At 38.8% G+C, this 15,605-nt stretch overlaps 1 protein-coding gene across 1 annotated transcript in view; it reads left to right on the forward strand.

The window, feature by feature from the left end:
• ADAMTSL1 (ADAMTS like 1) overlaps window positions 1–15,605 on the forward strand; it is a 311,100-nt gene that overhangs the window by 239,725 nt on the left and 55,770 nt on the right. Inside the window, exon 17 of the mRNA XM_063181380.1 lies at window positions 13,976–14,186. Coding sequence (XP_063037450.1) covers window positions 13,976–14,186 — 211 coding nt within the window. The remainder of the gene's footprint in view (window positions 1–13,975; window positions 14,187–15,605) is intronic.

The raw sequence follows: 15,605 nt of genomic DNA on the forward strand, positions 1-15,605 counted from the left end.
CTGAACTTTTATTTCTGTGCAACAAAGAACAGCTGAATTCTACAAAATGAAGGGAAAAAAAAAAAAAGAAGAAAAAGCAGATGATTCTAGGAATAGCACAGAATTTCACCCCGGCACTCTCCCTTTACCATTTCAACCCTCTGTGCTTTGCAGGAAAAGACAGGAAACCATCTGAGTAGTTCTGATACCTAACCGAAAGGGCAAACGTTGCCTGAGTTAGCCTGGGTTCTACCTCATTGCCTAATTTTATTTATTTTTTTTCTTTCTTCTCTTCTTTGTCAGCTTGATTTGTGTTTGTGTGATGAATCACCTGTTCTTATTTTAATGTTTATTTGCCAAATGTGGTATTGTCATCTGTTTTGCTCTGTTTGCCAGCTGAAGTTAAACTACAAAGGATTAAAAAAATCAACGTTCTTTTTCAAGGCATTAGATTGGTGGTAGACCAGACTCAGCGTAAGGCATGCTCCCATCAACAATCTGAAGTTAGTTCAATATGGGTGAAAGGGCCATAGCTTTCTCTAATCCATTACAGGGGACCTGTGTGTGGGTGTCAATGCAGATGTATTCTGCATTGGTGGGGGGAAATACTGGAGCATCTCTATATAGTTCATGAAGAAGGTTAAAAGGTCTGCAAGTCATTATGTCTGCAGATATTGCACTACAGCCTTACTGGAAGGGGATACAAATTATTATTATCAAAAACTACCAGTTCTTGCATTTTGAAGTTTTTTCAGAGTTGTTAGTTAGAATTAGCATTAATGAGGCAAAGATGGTATTAGCGTCTCTTTGTGATGCAGACAGGTTTTCAAATCCTCACAAACCAGTGACGTATTTTTTACATGGGATGCATTTAGGTCTATTTTTAGCTGAAGCGCATTAAGAATGGCTTTGAGACCCTCTTAAGATGTAGCCCACAGAGCCTCCTGGGATCAGAGACCACAGCTTGGACTGTGGTGGAGGAGGTTGGAGAATCAGACGTTAGAAGGAATATGCTGTCACACAGGGCAGATTTGCCCTTATTTGATGCCTTCAGTTTGAGAAACATCTTAGACTGAAGCCGTGGACTTGATGAGGGAATCATAAGGTCATTTATTCTCTAGCTTTACTATGCTAAACACAGGCCTATATAGGGACATCTAAACAAACTGCCCTCCCTAGGTGGCTCTGTTATGCTCTTAACCTGCATTACCTGCAGGACTACCCCCATCACTGTAGTAAAACCCTGGCCTTAAAACATATTAATCTGTGACCTAAGAACATTCCTCTTCTCTCCCCTTTTCTATAATATAATCTCCTGCTTTGCACCCTTCCTGGCTCTCAAGAGATTGTCCAAGATGTGTCTGGCAGCCTGCCCTTCCCCTTTCTCTTTGGTTCTTCTCTCTGGCTGCCCAATGTCCTTTACACAGCTGCAGTTACAGTGATGTCCCCAAGGAGACTCTTCTCAGCCATGTGTGTCACATAGAAATGTGAAGCAAAGCAACGTGCAAGTTCGGAGGGTCGGAGGAGCTCGGGAGCCTCCATCATACCCTGCCGCAAGCTCTTCTAGTTTAAAATTTCAGAGGTCTTCCCCCATTTTGCTTTTCAATAATATGATGATTCCTTCATTAGATAGCATTACAATAAGAGACATTTTCCTTCATTTCAGCTTCTATTTCCATCAGACTACTATCACCATAAAATATTAGAGTGCAATTACATTTTTTTAGTAAATTCTACCATATATCCTTCTTACTTTGAATGATAAAACACACTTCTTTATCAAAATACTGTACACTTGGATAGATTATTTTCCTCTACACAGATCTCCAGTTCACTAATTTCTCCAAGTTAGTACACCGTTGTGTTGAAACAATTCTGTCATGCCCTAACACGGTTTTGTTATAGCTTGGTTTGTGATGAGTATTATCTTTAATTCGTGCTAGGCACTTACTGAGTTCCTCTGCAGAGCAGACTTACTCTTCTTTTTCTTCCTAGTACAGTTTATTTTATGGGTTTCATCACCTTAATACAGTTCACTTCTCCTAACCTTTCTCTTCATTTATGCTAGAATTTAGAATCCACTGCCACTTGGTATTTTTCACTATTTTGATCAAATACCATCACACTCCAATGTTTCATATGTTAGCTTCTACTCCTCATTTTTTTCTCTAAATTTATTCTCAGTCTTCATGAGTATTAATTTACTGCCTCACCAGCAGGATTTCATTCCCCAAAGAAGCTTTCCCAACAGCAAAAAAAAAACATGTCTTTCCTTTTGCACCAAATAGGAAGTCAAACATTTTGTAGCATATTTAGCAGAATTAACTTTTTCACTTCAGCATTAACATATGAAATAAGCTACAGGATCTTATAAATTGTTGATTTTACAATCTTCACTTCCTTTAAAAAGGGGTGAACTGAGCAGCACCATTATATCTTTCACTTGCAGTATTGCTGAAGTAATTTGTAAGACTCTGAGAAATACCCAGTACTTTCAAACCAATACACCTTTATGGATGAAAAGATAAGATGAGCAAAAAAAATTTAAAATGTGGCCCTAATTCTTGAAATGTATTGTATGGTTCTGTAACATAGTTACTCATCAGGTTCACACATGAAATAAAAGATGCACACATGAAATAAATGGAGAAGGTGCCCTCACTTCTATTCAGTTTGGAGTGAATTAAATACCTATTAAAGGAGTCAGACTGATGAAATTATGAATTCTCTATCTGCCAAGCAGGTCTGTCACATCTCCAGAAGCACAGCAAGACCTATTATGAAAATTTCCATCTTCAATGTGCAATTACCCATTAGAATTGTGACTAAGCTGATGTACTGTATAATCTAACCAGCTGTCAGTTCATTCACAGCTTTGGGAGACACTTGGAGCACAGAGTTCCGTGCATCTAATTACCACCCAATGGATCCACAGATTTGTAACTGTGTTTTATGGAAGTGTATTTGTTTGTTTAATTGTAATGTTTACGTTGTTCAGGTCTGAACAAAGATTTTCGGGTACATAAGACAAGTACATTTCCCTTCCCATGAGAGAGCAAGCTGCATTGTCTAAAGTTTCTATTTTCTGCAAGGTCTAAGAAACCTGTTTCTCACTCAGGAAAATTTGGAGAAGTGCATTAAGTTGCCATTCTGGAGTATGTAGATTCTGCACACAAATCTATGTAGATATAGCAGTTAGGATGGAGATATGATGTGGTTTAATACCTTTAAATTTGCCTATGTACATCATAACTTTTATTATACCATCACTTTGAATAGCATTTTTTCTTCCATTGAGTCGGAATCACTTTATACTTCCATATAGTTGTGTTTGATGGTTTGTGGGTATAACATGAGTTTAGAGCCTCCCCACTCTAAGTGAGGAGCACCTGTATGTTCTGGTCTCTAAATGTCAATGTGAAAAAAAGCATCTTTTAATAGAGAAGAGTGAGTGGACTACTAAATATATTATTGATTACAGTTTCAGGATCTTTAAATAAAAAGTAAAAAGGAATAGAATTATAGAATGGTTTGAGAAGGACCTTAAAGATCATGTATTTTCAACACCCCTGCTATGAGAAGGAACATCTTCCACTAGACCAAGTTGCTTAGAGTCCCATCCAACTTGGTCTTGAATACCTGCAGGGATTGTGCTTCCACAATTTCTCTGGGAAAGCTGTGCCATTGTCTCACCACCCTCACAGTAAAGAATTTATTCCTAACATGTAATCTAAATCTACTCTCAGTTTGAAGCTTTTTCCCTTTGTCCTGTCAGTACATGCTCTTGTAAACAGTCTCTCTCCATCTTTCTTGTAGGCTCCCTGCATGTACTTGGAAAGCTGCTATTAGGTCACTCCAAAGCCCTCACTTACCCTGGATAAATAATCTCAATCCTCTCAGCCTTTCCTCACAGGACAATTTTTGCATCCCCTCCAATCATCTTCATGACCTTCTGTAGACTCTCTCCATCAGTTCCATGTCCTTGCTGTGCTGGGACCCCAGAGCTGGATGCAGGTTCCAGGTGGGGTCTCAGCAGAGCAGAGCAGAGGGGCAGAATCCCCTCCCTGGCCCTGCTGCCCACGCTGCTCTGGATGCAGCCCAGGACACGTTTGGCTCTCTGGGCTGGGAGTGCCCATGGCTGGGTCATGTCCAGCCTCTCCTCCCCAGCACCCCCAAGTCCTTCTCAGCCGGGCTGCTCTGATCTGCTCATCCCACAGCCCAGGTTGACACCAGGGGCTGCCTTGACCCTGCATGAGATTCCCATGGACCCTATGGACCCTGTATAAAATTCAGCATAGAATACTGGTTCTGGATGCACCCTTGGAACAAAATTCCTGTACTGACTTTTTTGCCCTATATTGCCAGAAGGACATTGAAGGGAACTCACAGCAGAACATGGAATGTAAGCAGACATTTTGAGTTTCCTGAGTTCAATCACAGTACCATATGGTTATATAGATATATTCTTAGGTTCTTTCCCCTACTAAAAAAAGCTAGAGAAATACTGTGTATGCTTTAATTTGAGAGACAGTCTGTTTGTATCTTCTTCTTGGTTAAATAGTTTAGGAATAGGTGATCTATTGAAAATATTTTCCCTGTACTGCTGCCAGCCAGGTCAGCAGGCAGGCTCATGTTATCTGCTGTTTTTGTGGCAGTGCTGCTCATAAAACTTGGATTTGCTAGAGAATTACTGAAACCCAGTCACTGTTATCTGAACACTCATTCATTAATATTCTTGCTTGGTCCATTCTGTGGACATCTTTGCTTCTTTCCTGCCCTTATTGTTTCAGGAAAGGCTTCTTTAGATTTAGGGAGAGTCTTTGCAATAGCCCGTGGTTCTCTGGGCTGTCGTTGAGTCCAACCCAGCTAGCTCGAACCCTAGCCCACACGGACTTGCACAGACAGCAATAAGTGCTCTTCTCCACGCGGGGATGACAATCCTGCTTATTGGCCTGGGATGGGGCGCTCTGGTTCCCGCGACCATCCAGGCGGAGAAGAGGGCGTGGCACCCTTGCAGTGCAGTTTTACACCCAGGAATGGGGGCGGGGAAAGAGGGCAGCAGCCAATGGGATCCCTTGGGGCGGGGTGAGGGGAGGGGCACCCATGGGAGCACCCACCAGGTGTGCGGCACGGGGGTGCATCGGGGAGAGACCATGGGATAAGAGAGGGGGGCTAATCTACATAACATACCATACTCAGCACAAGCTTCCCATCACCCAGGGCAAAACAACTACTAAATAAACTATTTAGTGCAGTGCAACAAGTCTTGTTAATCTGTAAGACAAAATCACACGTTTCATGAATATTGATCTTAGAATTTGTGAAGTCAGGCTTTTTGTATATTATTTCTGTGCCGCCTACATCCATATGTAATTTTTTAAAGTTTCAATTTAGAAGGAATTTCAGATTAAAAATCATCACTTTCTCAGATGTACTAAAATCAGTACATCTGTCTCACCACAGAGCTTCTTCTTTGTTTGTCTTCTGGTATCTGTAAGCTTGCTGATGTCTTCCTCAGGAATAGCAGGGTGTTTTAATATTTTCCTTATGTTGTAAAGGTAGGCCTAAAGAAAATGTGTTGGCTTATGACATAGTCCTGTATGGAAGGCACCAGTGTGGAAAGAGCTAGGGGGCTTTCAACATAAAGCAGCTCTGTCATGGGCAATAAGGTGTTAGTATGTTGTAATTTAGGCCCAGATGGCAGCTCAGCACCACGAAGCTGTGCACTCACACCCTCACACCTCAGTGGAATGGGAATGAGAATCAAAACTAAAACTTGTAGGTTGGGAGAGGAAGATTTTAATAATTGAAACATAAATAACATATAATAATTACAGTAGATAATGAAAATGAGAATAATAACAAAAATGACAACAAGAGAGGAAGAAAAACATGGAGGAACAAGAGATGCACAGTATCATTGCTCACCTTCTGACAAATGCTCAGACCCATCTCTATACCCCAAACAACCCCCCTTCCAGGTACCTTTTCCAGTTTATTTATCAGGCATGACATCCTACCGTTTCCAATAGCCATTTGGCTGCTTTGGGTCACCTGTCCTGGCTATGCTCCTTCACAGTTGTTTTTTTCTGATCCTCCTCATTGGCAGAGCACAAGACTTAAAAAAAGTCCTTAACTTAGTATGAACACTACTTAGCAGCAAACACAGTAGCAGTATGTTATCAACGTTATTCTCACACTGAATCCAACCAACTACAGAGAAGGAATTAACTCTACCTGAGCAGAAACGAGGATATTTTTCCTTTGGTTCTTTGCAACAGAATTATGTAGACTGATCTGCAAAATTTATTTCATAAATTAGTAGTTCTTGTGTTTCTGCATTGCTTGAATGTAGGTTTAGGGCAATGTACATTAGCTCAAACTCACCCTAGTGTAGTTCCCAGTATGTTTCCTCCATGGACTCCTCATTCAGCTTCTGCCACCTTCTGTTACAAGTTCCACTTGTGCAATTTGTGTTCTATTCCTCAAACCTCCCAATATTATTTCTTGAACCAGCTTTCCACCTTTCCACTGATTTACTCTTTTCCTTACCTGTTAACTGCTTCATTCTTGAAAGAGCTACCAAGGATCTATTTTCATTGTATCTCACATAATAAATTAAACAACATCCTTTGTAACAAGTTGCTGCTTTAAGCATAAGCCAAATCTAAACTGGTATTTATTTATCTCTTTAAACCTAACCTGGTCTGTGTGCCATTGCTATCAATTACCTCAATGCTGAAGTTACCAACCAGAATAAAAGTCTTCTGTGAGGCACTCTTCAGTACCCAGTATGTCTGCTAATTCCTCAAACAACTTCCCTGCCAAACCAGTTCACTTACCTGAAGCTGCCTTTTCATGTTCCTGTGGGGTTCGTGCAATCTGTATCTGCAAAAGTCTCCTGAAAGACCCACTGCACAACCTCCCACTGTTCAAAATGTTGACAGCAGAACACAAACGCTCTTTTCTGTCCTGCCTGAATAGTTGATGTTCTGTACCTCCAACTCAAGGGACAGCAAGACTTTTTTAAAGTGCAGAACCTTATAAATATTGCTTGAGGCCTGTCATAAGGTTACTCTAGCAATCAGAATTGTCAGCAATAGAGTTGCTTTTACTCTCTGTACTTCTCTGACTTTTGAGTTCCTTCTCTGTGTTCCTCTGTTTGGCTCTGTTATATAAATACTGGCTCCCTGCCACAATCAGCTGTAATGAGCTGCAATGTTAATTGATATCAGTAAGTTTACAGAGTGCAGGCCACTTCTGTCACCTACCAGAGCACTTTCATTGAGCCTTTGATCTGCTTATTTGTGTTGTCTGCATATCTCTAATGGCCTTCCTTCACTTCAAGGAAGACACTTTTTGAAGAAACACCTCATTCTCCCTTGAGCACAACAATCTCCTGAAACCTTTCCTGCCTGTTCAGTTTCCTTGTCACAGTGGAGACACTGTGCAATGGATACTGTACAATGGATTTTGTGAGGCTGGCACTGAACAACTCTAAATATTAATTGTTTTTTCTGGTTTTGCTAGTGATTATTAAAAAGTACTTTCATTGTATTTTCATTTTTTATATTTTAATGACCATTGATTTTTTCAGAGCTTAGTTAAATCTCACTTTTTTTCTGAAGTATGTGTGTATTGTATGTATATTTGTAATGTTTGGTCTACTACAAATTGAACCACTGTAGTAGGGAAATCCCTTCCTAGAGAAATCAGATCTGTGTTTGAACACCACGGTTGAGGTCTTTGCTCTCATACTTCATTTCAAAGGAGCAGTCAGATTTTATTGTGAGTGATTTACCATCTGGATGAAAAATAACTTGTACTTAAAGTCTTGGCTTTTGCCACCTTCTTTGAGACTTCTTTGATTATAAAGTCAAGAACTGACTTGGGAGTTCTCATCTCAGTCCTGTAACTTCACTACAAGAAACTATGTAGTAGCCATCCAAATGGAATGGATGTTATATTTTCCTGCTCTTCAGAGCTTAAGATCACATTCTGACATGGTATTTAAGATGTGATACTGAGCATATTTGCTCATCAAAAATATATCTGTTAAATGAGCCTCAAGAAAGCTCAAATGAGCCCTTCACACCTGAAGCAGGAAACTCTGCCACAAACGCTGTTCTGGGTTCATGAGAGAAAAGGAAGGGACGAGATACTTGGGCTGTGAGCAGACCTCTTTGTCTTCATAGCCAAATGGAGAATGCACAGGTTGACAGAGGACAGGAGACAGGAGGAAGCCAGTATTGATATAATATGTGATTTACTCAGCCTGTTGTATGCACATATCCACAGCTGCCTCACAGCCCTTGTGCACTGAGGAATGTCTTTGTGCTGGCAGGTGTCAGATGTTAAGTCAGATGCTTCCAGGCAAACTTTTCTCCACACTGATGAATGTTTATTTTAGAAATAAGAAGAGCTCTTTTGTATCATTTTCATATGCTTTAACCACACAATAATGGCAATGATTTCATTTTTTGAATAGTTTGGGAGGTCTTTCTCTAGAAAAGTGTTTACTTTTCCTGTGCAATGTTCAATTGTCTTGGCACGGGTAGAAGGGACTCTGTTAGCATTAAACCACATCCCTAGATAATTTTCTTATAATACCTAACACCTTAGAATGATTTGGGGTTTACCATATATGTTGCGCATATGGGAACTTGTCCAAAGTTGTCACCTACATAGAGCTTTGGCTCAAGACTACAAGTTCTACCTATATAATTTACTTTTTCCAGACTGATTATGGGCATTGAGAGAGTGTTTTGTACTGAAGGCTCGTAGCCCTACTGGGGCAACAACTAATTCTACTATCTTATCTTGCCATGAGTAGCTGCTTCCTAGCCAGTGCCACTTTCTGATCTCTCTAGCTAGCAGAAGTATTTTCTGATCTCCAGTTCTCCTGACAGTGAGAGGAACATTTCAAAACTGCGGTTACAGTGCACTGTTGTTACTCATGATGCAATAATGCCTAGAGGCTCCTGTCAAGCTGAGACTCCTATTGTGTAGCTGGTAGAGAAAGAAGAATAAGATAACATCTCTGCTGTGAAGTTATTACCTAAGCAGGCAGCATGGACAAAGCACAGGAGGGGAAAAAAAACCACACATCACTTTGTTTTGATTTTGTGAATATGAAGTTGAGACACAGGTGGGATAATGTTATGATCCAGCCCAGTACTTTACAATTCCATTTGGATTTAGGATTTAGAGAGAATATACCCACACTCACAGGGTAGCCCATGTTTCACCAGTTCTGGTGTCACTCATCTCTGGAGTTCACCAAAGAGCCAGGAAAAAGATCCTGCTCTCTTGATCCTCCAGTTCTTCACCTGAACTGCTGGTGTACAATATGATATTGATACCTTTTTTTTTTTTTTCTATTGAAAGAAAGAAGGAAAGCTCCTTTCTAATTAAAAATTAGATGTTTAGAACTTTACAGGTTTGCATGTTCATGTCATGTGTTGGAATTTTTTAAATGGCCTTAAGCTGATAACAAATGCCCAAATTTAATTCAAAGACCACAGGAAAGATTTTTGTTAAGTATGTAAAGATTATTTCCCTATTACAAATGGCATAGTTAAACTGTCTTTTGAGAGAATCTCTAACATTTTTAGATGTACAGTAATAGCATGGAATAATGGTCCTGTGGAGGTAACCACAGATTATTGAGTCTCTTTTGGCCATTGGAGTTTCAAAGTTGTTCCCTTTCTTTTTTTCAGGGGAGCTGTGAGTATTTACATTTTAAAATGCACTGACCATGATAACTGAAGGAACTGTTTGTTGATGTGGAATTAAGCATATGCATAAGCATTCCTTGAATAAGCCTGATTTATTTAATGAGAATGTTCCAGAAAATAGCACTTTATTATTGGTCCTTTAGCGATTAGACTTATAATTCATAAAAGTGATGGTAGATCAGATTGTTAGTCCAATTCATAATATATATTGGCTGATAAATTTCCCAGCTGGTGTTTTTCTGTTCATAAGATCTGTCCATTACTAATTCACTTTGTTAGTTTCTAGTTCCTGGAAATGCAAGAAATGCAATGTTTTGGTTCACTGGGGTTTTCATTAAATTTTGTCTAGTTTTTAGACTACACCCTTCCCTTATCATTTGTGTGTAAGAGAAACTACAGGAAAACCATTGCCTTGAGCAGTCAGATCTGGTACTTCTGAAACTACTTCAGAAACTACAGAGTCTGCCTATCTTCACATGCATTATATGTCCATATAGTTGACCAACGCTAAAAAAACTACTAAGATATCCTTATGGAAGAAAGAAATCATTCATTTGGAAAGTTAAAGGTTTCTGTGATCAATTTTCATTTTGAAGTTTTGATAATACTTGAAAGAAGTTGTATTTTCGGACCATCCTCTGCTCCCTAAATATTTCCAGTAGAAACCTGTTTTCATCCATGTTCATTTGGAAAATGTTCACCCATGTGTGATACATGTGATACTGTATCAGGGATACATATATTACTGATAGACATATATTTACTTCAACACATCCAGCCCTATGAATTACCTCTTTCCTCTTACATTCCTCTTTGCTAGCCATCTCTAAATGAATCTCTGGTTTTGAATTTATATAGTTTTTGTTCAATCAGTTCAAATATTCAGTGTATTTTATGTATATCAGTAGAGTTATGTGTCTATATTCTGAAGAGGATGAAAACGTTTTGAAATCTGTTTCATATTAAATACAGTTGTTGAAATATTTTTAAAGTCTAGTTTGGGCTTACATACATAAACACTACTTAGATATTTAGGAGGTGGAGATGGACAACTGGTGAACTGACAATCCTAGAGCTAGAATAAGCCAGGGCTTTAGTAGCATAAATGCACCAAGGTCCTACTGTATGATAAGGCTATATTTTTATGTTGTTTCTCTGTTACCACATGTTTGTAGAGTTTTGGGCGGTAGTGAAGGAGAAGGGATAAAATGTATGTTTTGGACCAAAACTATGCGATTCTTTCACCAGGTTCTGAAAAGTAATATGGGAAGTACCAAACAGATGACTTTCAGCTGTTCTATAAACCAGCAAGTGTGCAGATTGTTCCTAAAGTCTGTACCTTAACAGCAGCTGCAGTCAGCTTACAAAGATATCACAAGTTCCACTTGTGCAAGGTTCCTTTAGCTTGATTCTGTAACTACTCTATTTAGCCTTTAAAGTGTAAGATTCTTTCCTATTTGAGTTTTAATTCTGGTATTGACAGATGCATATAGGACATTCTTTTTTGTATGTCCTGTGTGTGAATCAGTATGGCCAAAGCACCCAGAAGAAAAGATAGAGGAATTCACAGCTAAGTACCACATGAACTAGGCCAGGACATATTTCAGTTAGCATTATGTAACACTCTACAATAGGGACAAAACAGCATTACTCCAGAAAAACAGTAATATGTATATATTTTTAAGATTATTATCTCCAACAGTACAAGTATTCTAGAAACCTATTGGTAAATTTAGTAGGATAATATTAATTCAAAGTGTTGCAAGCACCTTTAGTTATTATAAAATAATTCTACCGGCCTGTAATTCTATAAGATTATCAGTGGTTTTCTCTATGCTTCTTAGGACGTTGAAATTCATGTAATATCATTTATGGGTTCAGTTATTTGCACTTCCATACTCCACTTTACACGTCTGCTTTACTCTACATTCTTTGTTTTCCATCTGTGAAAGCCCATATAAGTCACTTGGAGCTATGGAAGTACAAGGGTAAGAAGTATTTGACCTCACAGTTTGTGAGCTCCTCAAAGGAAACTCCTCTTTAATGCATCTGGAAAGAATTGTGAAAAAACAATGTTAGTTATGGGAAGGGTTACAGATGCAACCTGCAACATTCAGAAATTTTAAACACAAACAATTCAGAAAAACAAATCCCTTTTCTTTATAGAAATACAGCATTTCTTTCTGGAAGAAGATACAGACACTCTCTTCTGAAGAAGCCAAGATGTCCAAAAGGTTTATGTGGCTTGTTAGCCACTGAGATGTGAATTGCTAACAGAAACATTTTGCATTTAACCAATAACAAACAAAATGTTGCTGGAGGCAACAGCTACTGCCAGCACTTGAAAAAAAGAAATTCTGGCAACCAACCATGTATCAAAATAGATTCTAAAGTAAGAAAATGCCTTCTTTTCACCACCTGCTCAAACATCTTATTTTAGATTGCGCCAAAACTGAAGAATAGATGATATTTCCATTAATTCTGAGAATTTAATGGGAAATTCTGGGAAGACCTCTCCCCTCAGATCGCTCATATGGAGAACATACTCCAGCTTAGCTTAACTGGCTGCCATATGTTACTCCTTTTCCACTGATAAATAGCTCCTGGTACATATGTACAGATTAGTGTCCTTCAGTGTACTATGGCCTGGAAAGTGACCACGGGAACTTCAGTATGCAAGATGCATTTATTGTTAGAAAGGGTTAAACAGATTGTTGTCATTGCTACTAACAGAAACAAGAATATTGTCTAAAAGCAAACTACGGCATCATTTGTGCTTACAGTGAGGCTCAGTATGGATGCTTTTATAAAATCAGAGAATGTGACCAGCAGATGGAGCACAGTAGAGGAGCAATGTGCCTTTGGTCCATCAGCATATCATCTAGGGAGGAAAAAAAATTTCTTACCTGCTAGCTATTTGAATTTGTTAAGGGTGTTTTTTGAAAGAAAGGAAACATGCTCAAAAAATAAAATTATAAAATAAAAAGAGGTTAGAATTGTTCAGTGATTGTAGGAGAGCACAATCTTAAATGGTTGAGTACTGTGTTTGCTAACATCGTATGTTTTACATGCACTGAGCTATTTCCATCGACTGCAGATCTCTGAGCATCAGAGTGGGGTTTTTGTGCTTCTTCCACAAAATGTGCTACATTCAGCTGACATGCTTCATAAATTTTCTTCATTATCTGCCTCCATCCTATTTGGAGCCTGAGGGTATCTTCCTTCATAATCACTCTCTTTAAGCTTCTGCCTGGATTTGCTTTCTTCAAAGATGGGTTCTCTGAGCCTTCCTTTTCCTGAATTTTTAATTTATTCTCTCAGCAATCAGTTTCAATAATATCATGTTGGAAATGAAGCTACTCCTAAGACTTAGAAAAAACAGCACTATCTGGATTTTCATGCTTTCATTTTGGATGTGGGAGTATATCCAGGTCAATATTGACTTTTGCATGAATTTGTTGGGGAGGCTATTTTCTTGTATTTTCTTTCTGAATATACGAGTTATTTTTTGTGTATACATTTTTACATATCTCTGAAGTGCTTTCTAGCTGAGACATGAGTGGAAGGCCTAGTGTTTTAAAGAATTTTCTGTGTTTACCTGACAAAATTAGGGGTTGTACAGTTCAAATAGCAGAAATCTGGTTTTAAGGTGATGAACACTGAAATACCATTATCAACAATCCTCTTGATGCAGGATTTACATAGCTAGTTCAGAGAAGATTTACCTCAGTGACAGGTGTTAATCCAGGGGTTAAAGATGATCCCATGCTTTCCCACTGCATCTCTCAAAGCTTCAGTACCTCCTATCTCAACAGCCTAGAAAAGTCAGTCAAGAATACCAAAGAAATTTGTGCTCAGCATTTCAGTTTTACATTCCTTTAATTACACTTCTGTTAATATCTTCCTTTATTTTTTGTTCAAGATAGTGGGAGAAAATAAGTTAATTAATTCCACTCTATTTTGAATTACATTGTCCATGCTCCTACAGACAAAAAAAAAGCCTACTGTAGGCCACAAAACATTTATTGTGATATTGCAGGAATCCCAGAGAATTGTAGTCCAAGAACTTCTGACAAGAGATGGAAATGCAGAGCTGCAAATATTCATCTTAGCCTCATTCTCCAGCTACCAGAGGGACATTGATCTGAGAAGGAAATTTCCCTTTCATTCACTATTTCTTCATCTGTCATTATAATAGGAGAAAAATTAAGGTGAATTTTTTTCTCTGCTTAAGATTGTCTCTGCTGACCTCTTCACAGATGGGAGATTGGGAATTGGAGCACTTGCAGTCTTACCTGTGGGGTTGGTTTGCAGACACGAGATGTCTTCTGTTCTCATCTACTATCAAGAGAGACCAATGAGACTGTGATTTTGGCAGATGAATTGTGCTCTAAACCCAAGCCATCCCTTGTGCAAGCCTGTAATCGCTTTGACTGCCCACCCTCCTGGTATCCTACAGAATGGCAAGAGGTAAGAATTTATGTGTAACCTCATTTTATGACTGCCTAAAGTCCTCATTGCACATATTTCAGTGCTCAGAGGGCTGAGCAGCCCTCCTATGAAGACAGGCTGGTCAACTGCAGTAGAGAGGGCTCCAGGGAGAGCACAGAGCAGCCTTACAGCTTAGCAGGGGTGCCCACAAGAAAGCTGAAGAGGGACTTTTGACAAGGGCATGTAGCAGTGGGGCAAAGAGTAGTGGATTTAAACTGAAAGAGGGCAGATTTAGTTGAGTTATTAGGAAAAAAATGTTTTAGTGTATGGGTAGTGAGGCAGTGAAGCATGTTGCTCGAGGGAGATGGTGGATGCCCCATTCCTGAAAGTGTTCAAGGGCAGGTTGGATGTAGCTTTGAGCAACCTGGTCTAATGGAAGGTGTCCCTTGCCTAGTGGGGGGCAGAGGGGGAATGGGGTGGGGTGGAACTAGAAGAACTTTTAGGCTCCTTCCAACACAAGCCATGCTATGATTCTATGGTTTAACTTTAGCCCATCAACAGGAATCATTAATCATTCTGACAAGACATTTAAAAACTGCTAAGTGTGCATTTTTTTTCTTAAAAAATGCATCTGTGTTTCCAGAAGTAGACAATGACTGTAGCTATTTCTAATGCAAAGTTATTGGAAAATCTTAACAGCTGGCTATAGATTAAAATATCTGGAATATATTGGGCGAGCTATGTCTAGGTTTCTAGGAATACTAAACTAGAAGGATTAAGAATAAAAGAGTCTTTAAAGCATTTTGAGTACCTCATATGTTCTCAAATAATAATTTCGTTTAGTACAAGATACATTCCTCATGCTTCAGATTAAGAAATGTGTGTTAAACACTTCCCATTGGGAGATGCATGGTTTATTACACTAATTATAAAAATTCCTGTCTACACAATGGGTCTTTACACGGCTTTCCATTTTTAGAAAGCACTCTGAAATGACTTAATTTGCTGAAATCTGGTTGCAAATACTTGTGTAATTCAAAAGACTTCAAGATGTTTCTTTAAATGGTTGTAATACTACAGTTTTAATAATATGACTACAGGAGGAAGGGATCTTTTAAATATTTCTGTGTCTTAACTAAATGCACTAGAATCTTTATCATTTTCAGTGGTGTGCTTCTGGAGCAGCGTTTAAGCTTTCATTTTACAAGGTCCTATAAATATCTGTTCTGCATACCTGAAATGGAAGAGATCCGTTAGTAAATCTTCATCCACCTTTGTTTTATTACTGAATAAGTGCTAAAGTCTCAGTCCTAGCATTCTTCATTTGCTCCAGTGCTGTCTTTGCTTCAAAGATAATTAGAACAATGATTTTAAAACAAAGTCAGCATGGGAAAATTGGTAGTATTTTCTTATATTTTCCTTTCTATTTCTAATCCACACGATAAAATGTCTCTTCTG

This window comes from Melospiza melodia, chromosome Z (genome assembly GCF_035770615.1).
Source record: "Melospiza melodia melodia isolate bMelMel2 chromosome Z, bMelMel2.pri, whole genome shotgun sequence".
NCBI classification, from domain to species: Eukaryota; Metazoa; Chordata; class Aves; order Passeriformes; family Passerellidae; genus Melospiza; species Melospiza melodia.